Genomic DNA, 6,000 nt, shown 5'->3' with positions numbered 1-6,000 from the left:
CAGGATTGCCTGGAATAGCTGTTTCACTGCAGCACAAGTGCTGCTGTGCTGGTTCCCTGTGTACGGGGTTCTGGGGGAAGGCAATGTGAAGAACACACCTGGAGCCTGCAAGGCGAAGGACAAAGCCACACCTGCTGGGATCTGGTTTAGCCCAAAATGACCTTCCAGTTCCAGGCACTTAAGCCCAGCATTCTGCATGGGATTTGGGATGCCTGACTCCAGAATAAACACCCCGTTAGTTACAGAATGGGTGGCAATGCTGCTGTAGTGTCAGGCTCAGAGTGCAGCACAACCTCATGGGCCGGTACAAATCTTACAGGATGTTAAATGCAGAACCATTCCCCACTGGGTCCCAGTAACAAGACTTGCCTGAAGGACAACTTTATCTTTCACATACAGCATATTAAAAAATTTCATTCTGCTTTAAAGCAGTTCTCCTCTTCACCTCTTTTTTTTTCTTTTCCCCACTTCCATTTCAGTGTATGACCCAACAAAAAAGAATGAACCCATGAAATCCCTACTGGGTCTAACAATTTCCTGTTTTTGTTAAATCTGCTTTCCCTGTTCTGCATTTCCTTTCTTTTTGGACCTGTAAAACAACCCCCAGCTTCCCTCATAATGCCCTGATTTCCAAGCACTGCACAGAAAAACTCTAGCCAGCCTGTGTCAAGCTGCAAGGGGAAAAAGAATACCACATTGAGGATGTGATACGAAATTAAACAATTAAATGTGATTTTTGCTAGCTTTAACCACTGCCCTGAAAGCCTATGAGTCCAGTCTTTGGTACCATGTGGCTATGCCTCAACTGGTGTAAACAGTTAGATGCAAAATCCAAGCCTACAGGAAAGGGTGGGGGGTGGTTCAGAACTTCTTTTGAGCTTTGTGAAGTCCGAGTTCAGGTTTCATTGTCATGGATTTAATCCCCAAACCCATCTTGAATTCTGCTTTTCCTTTGCTCAGATTTGGTTCCAGATGATCACAACACCCTTCCCTGATCAACAGCTTTGCCAGTGCTGCTCAGTCTTTCCTCACCCACATCTGAGACAAAGTCCTGGCCAGTTCTCACTGCTCACTGCCAGGAAGTGCAGCTCTACTCATCCAGCATGAACCCAGCATGAGCCCAGCACATCCCCTGAAGTTAAGACAACCTGCACTTAATTGCTCAGACACCTAACATGAAGGTCAGAGGCTCCTCCAGTGGAGGCACCTTACAGCAGGGAGCTGGCTCACCAGAAGGATAGTATGAGACTCAGTCACCTCACTTCGCATACACTTTCAGACAACGGTGAAGAGGTAATTAATATTACCTAATCGACAGAAAACCCTCCTTGTATCCACAAACAGACAAAAATGAAGCAGGACAACAGCTGGGAAACACATCCCTGTGTGGAGTCCTGGAAGCCACAGGAAGCATTATCCCTGTGTTTTCCTCTCCCTTCCCTGCCCAGCATTTTCCTCTCCTTTCCTGTGTGATAATAAAAGGGCTCCCTCTCCCCTTGCCGCTACTCTCCATTTGTGGGCATTGCCAAAGAGCAGAGATCTGTGTGTCTCAGAGCAGCTATCATATCACAAAGGATCCGAAGCTAGCAAAAAAGGTGCTAAAAATAGCCCGCAGCAGCACACTATATATGGAAGGAAAAGCAAAACAGCCCAAATGGAGTGCAAGGTCTGAATACTGGGGGATGGGACATCCCAGACAGGGCTCTGTCCTTTATTCTGCTTGGGAGGGAAAACTCATAGACTTGGGGATACAGCATGATGAGCAAGAAACTGGCACTTGGCATGTACACTCTCCTAAGTGGAATCTCCCCAGGAAATTAGGAAGAGAAAACCCTCCTGGGTTGAAAACAGGGCCAATGAATATTCCAAGAGACTTAGCCAAGAAGCTAAGAAAAGAAAGGCAGATCTGAAAGCTCGTACAGGGGGAAGCTCCTACTGACTACTTTAGCCCACTGTGTAACAGACAAAGTAGAGAACATGTGTAGGAAAATCTCCCTGGGTATGTGTGCGTCAGTGAGCGATTGTGGAAAGGGATCTGTGTCAGAGACTGCACTGAGAAATCTCGTTGCTATATATAAATGTGCACAGAGAAGCACGGGCCAGTCAGTGAGCAAGAGAGGGTGCCTGAATGAATGAAGAAACATATCTGCACTATCAGATCAGCTTCTGACACCCATCTCCTGACACACACCAGCTTTGTGACTCTTAAATGTGCTTCCCAGGTGGACCAGGGAGGAGGCACACAGGGCAAGACTGAGCACTGACTCCTCAGTCCTCCCCTTCCAAGGGGAGGCTTGAAAAGAAACTCCATCTTATTTCAAAACATGAGAATTGAATAGCATTGACTGAGTCTCTGTGAACTTCTGCCTGATGCACAACAAGCCTTACTGTCAGCCTGGAAGGACACAAAGCTGGCCAGGATTTGGCAACAGACCACACGTGGTGCTGGTGGAAGGCATGGGCAGTAGCTGAATCCCCAGAAAGTGGACAATATGTGGACACACCTGTGAAGCAGGAACCCTTCTCATCCCCATATAATTAGGATCTCTTTTCCTACTGACCAAGAAAGCCTGTTACATGTAGGATTTGGTTTTCTGTGTGGCTCCTGTTTTCCACACAAGTTTCTAGCTGATAAAAGTATGGGCTTAGTTTTAAATGCTGCTCAGCACTGTCAGCTCTGTACCCTCTGTTCTCACAGGGAGCAACTGGTGCTCAGAATCTTCAAATCAAGGTTTCTGTGATGACTCCCCCAAGGCCACTTCGACTGGGAGGGCAGAGCTGTATTCCTCTCCTTTCATCTGACTCCTGCTACCCCTCAACTCCTACAAAAAAATCCCTCCTTTTTGACAGAAGAGGTTCCAAATCTCACTGGAATAACTTTAGCTCACACCCAATAACCAGGGTGTTTAGGACTTGGTGATGAACAGCTGAAAATTAATTTCCTGAACACTGACAGAAAAAGTAAAGGAAAATAACTTTGTCCTTTCCAAAGCAAGGGATGTTTCTTGTGCTTTCAGGGAAATGTTGCAAATGACATTTACAACAAGGTTCTTGAAGCAGACGTTCAAGACGTGGCAGCACGTCTGTTTGCAAGTCAAGTCCCACATGGCTCAGTATGTAAACTGGACCCCTCATGTGCCATTACCTGCCTTAGACATAAATGAAGCTTCAGCCCCTCCCCCCCCCCAACAGTTTCCTATTTTTGCATAATCCTTTGACAATACAGCCCTGCAAAGGTATTTTACTGAAATCTCCTACCCCAGCGAGAAACCTCATCTCCTTTTCATTTTCCCCAGTTTGGTAACATTTTTTTCACATTTAAGTTCCCCTCTTTTTAGTTTTCATAGCAAATAAAAGCTGCAAATGGTGGGGTGGGTGGAGTGGTGTGAATTAAAACAAACTAAAACAAGAGTCCAGGCACAATCACCTTGTGTCTGGGAACGACAAGGGCTTTCCTATCAAAGGAAACTGAAGGTCACACTTTCCCTCATTGATCTTGCAATGTTTGTTAATTACTCTGTCACTGATGTGGCGAAGGATAATTAAACAGCTCTGTTTATATCTTATATGCATAATTATGTGCGCTGCCACTGAACTCGTGAAGACTAGAGAATGTGCCTCTCCAGAAGGGGAACGGACAGACGGAGATGAGTTTCAGCTGCATTATTAACAGGAGGAGGAAAACATGCGCACACACAAAAGGAGGAAAGTTTGATGGATTCACAAAGTGCTGAGATCAGGGGAGGGGTGTGTGCAGGTGGAGCAGATTAAGGGAAGATCTTTCAATTACAGATCCAGCCCAGCTGAGTGACAAATGGGGCGGGAGCTGCTCTGCCCTAATGGAGAGAATTCAATTCACCCAAAGCTTTCATCAAGGCTTAGCACTCATACACCCCCCCAAATCAATCTGGGGGAAACCTGGGTATCAGAAAGGGAGTAAGAAAATCATCTTAGGCTTTCCCCAGTATCTCTTGTTGAACTCAGCTTTTGAATGAACCACAAAAATAAAGCAGAAGCAATCTGAAACTAAGAAATACACAGCTGGAGGGAGAACACACGAGATGGTGGGGGAAACAGGTTTGGGAGTGGGCATTTTCACCAGCTCGATCCCGAGCTCAGGGTGGGCAAAGCTCGAGGACTGGGCCCCTCATGAGGGCCACCTACACCACGACATGAGCGTCACCTCAGCTCCTCCAACCGGGCCGAGGGACCATGAAGCAGCAAGAAGGAATGGCGATGTTTGGTGTTCGGTGGCTCTGTAGGGGCTCTCTGGGGACCATCCCAGCCTTGCCCTGGCTTGGTGCATCCTCCCGCAGGCTCCCCCTGGTCCAGTCCAGTCCCTGGAGGAACACCTCGGTGGCCATTCCTTCCAGAACCTTCATCCCAGTGACTGCTTCCATCCTGCCCAGGTGCGGCCCGGCCCCGCAGGTGGGGCTGTCCTGTCCTGGGCCATGCTTGGTTCACCTGAGGTCCCGCAGGTCAGGGCTCGGCATCAGGCCTTGGGAGCCGGGGAAGGGGCAGCCCTGCCAGAGTTCCTGGCCCTCCCCCAGCCCGTCCCGGGGCTTCCATGGTCAGGAACCACTAATCAAGGTGCCCCGTGTGGCCATGAGTGTGGTTAGATAACCCAGCCAGCCTGTGTGTGGACACCTTGCAGAATCCACCTGGGATTTGTCTCAAAAGCTGTCTCTGCTTCTCTTCCCCTTCATGGGAATACAAGACCAGGAAACCAGCACACATCACAGCTATGACCATCTGAGTGGTGTGAAGGAGTCTGGAGGGTGAGATTTGCACTACCCAGGGACTTGTGGTCTGGAAGGAGCTATCCAGCCACATCTACCCTCACACCACCCTTCTTGGGAATGGGAGGCTAAGCCAGAGGCAAACTCTGTATGGTCTCAAGAGCAAAATGACAGGCCTCTGCAAGAGGATCAGGGCTCTCAGTGCTGCAGGACCTGGCATGGACACAGAAAATGTAATTCTGAAGCTGCCCCGCATCAGGAAGTGGAGGGGACAGAGGGCTTACCTGAGGTGGTTCCTGCCCCCAGCTTGGAGCCTGGTTCGCCACTGGAGGACCGGTAGGCATCGTCCTTCGCTGGCCCATCTGAATCCCTGTCATCCAAGAAGTTACCATCCTGCGAGCCCCTCAGAGCGTCTGCCTCGTCCCCATTATCTTCCTCATCGCTGCAGCCCTTGGGCTGCACCATGTAAACCCCTTCGGGGGGCACCTCTGCGCTCTCGGTGCCCTTACATTCCTTGCCCTCTGCTCGCCCCAGCAAGGGCTCCTCATTGTACTCCCCGTTCACCCACTTCTCAATCACCTCCCTCCTTTTGTCCTCCTCGATCTTCTGCACACGGCTGAGTCCATCTGAAAACTCTGTCCCCAACTCCTTGGTCCCAGGCTGGGGCAGGTCCTTGTTGCTGCTCTCCTGCTGTGGCCCCTTGTCTGCACGTGCCTGCTCAGCTCCCCCGTGGTCGAAGACGACCTGGCGGCTCAGCTTGGCACAGATGGCATTTAGCTTCAGGCCGCCTTTGCGCTTGGCAGCCATCGTGGGTTTTCCTGAGGCTGCGTCAGTGCATATAGTTCTTTCAGCTGGGAAGAGAGAGGAGAAAGAAGTAAGCAAGGGCATTAGTGGGATCTGACAACTTAAACCCAAACAGCAAAAGGATGGTGCCAACCCAATGGGCTTTCAGGCGTGGCCAGTGTCATCCTTGGAAAGGTGGAGCTACTATGTGCTTCCTAAGCTCTGAGTGGAAGCCCAGCCAGAAGAGCTCAGTGAGAAGCATCCTCTGAACCTGCTGGGACCAAAATACGCCACTGGCCACAAGAAAGAGGCACTTACTTGCCCTGGGACAGAACTGGGCTTGAAAGGCCCCAAACATCTCAGGCAGATGAGCATGCTACCAACCTTTGCTCCAGGCTGAGGCAGGATACAAGTTTGTTAAAAGTTCGGATTGCCCTCTCCTTCGGACTGCAGCACCACCCACTTTAGGTCCCCAGCT

The 6,000-nt window shown here is 49.8% G+C and overlaps 1 protein-coding gene across 6 annotated transcripts in view; it reads right to left on the bottom strand.

Moving 5' to 3' along the window:
* Positions 1 to 6,000, bottom strand: part of CASZ1 (castor zinc finger 1) — a 161,982-nt gene that overhangs the window by 40,533 nt on the left and 115,449 nt on the right. For all 6 annotated transcript variants that reach the window (XM_017744020.1, XM_017744021.1, XM_017744019.1 and 3 more), the window contains one exon: positions 5,024 to 5,590. In XM_017744020.1, the coding sequence (XP_017599509.1) occupies positions 5,024 to 5,590 (567 nt within the window). The remainder of the gene's footprint in view (positions 1 to 5,023; positions 5,591 to 6,000) is intronic.

Source organism: Corvus brachyrhynchos, unplaced genomic scaffold (genome assembly GCF_000691975.1).
Source record: "Corvus brachyrhynchos isolate BGI_N302 unplaced genomic scaffold, ASM69197v1 scaffold68, whole genome shotgun sequence".
NCBI classification, from domain to species: Eukaryota; Metazoa; Chordata; class Aves; order Passeriformes; family Corvidae; genus Corvus; species Corvus brachyrhynchos.
The sequence above is the reverse complement of the archived record's forward strand: the minus strand, read 5'-3'. Positions and strand labels throughout refer to the sequence as shown.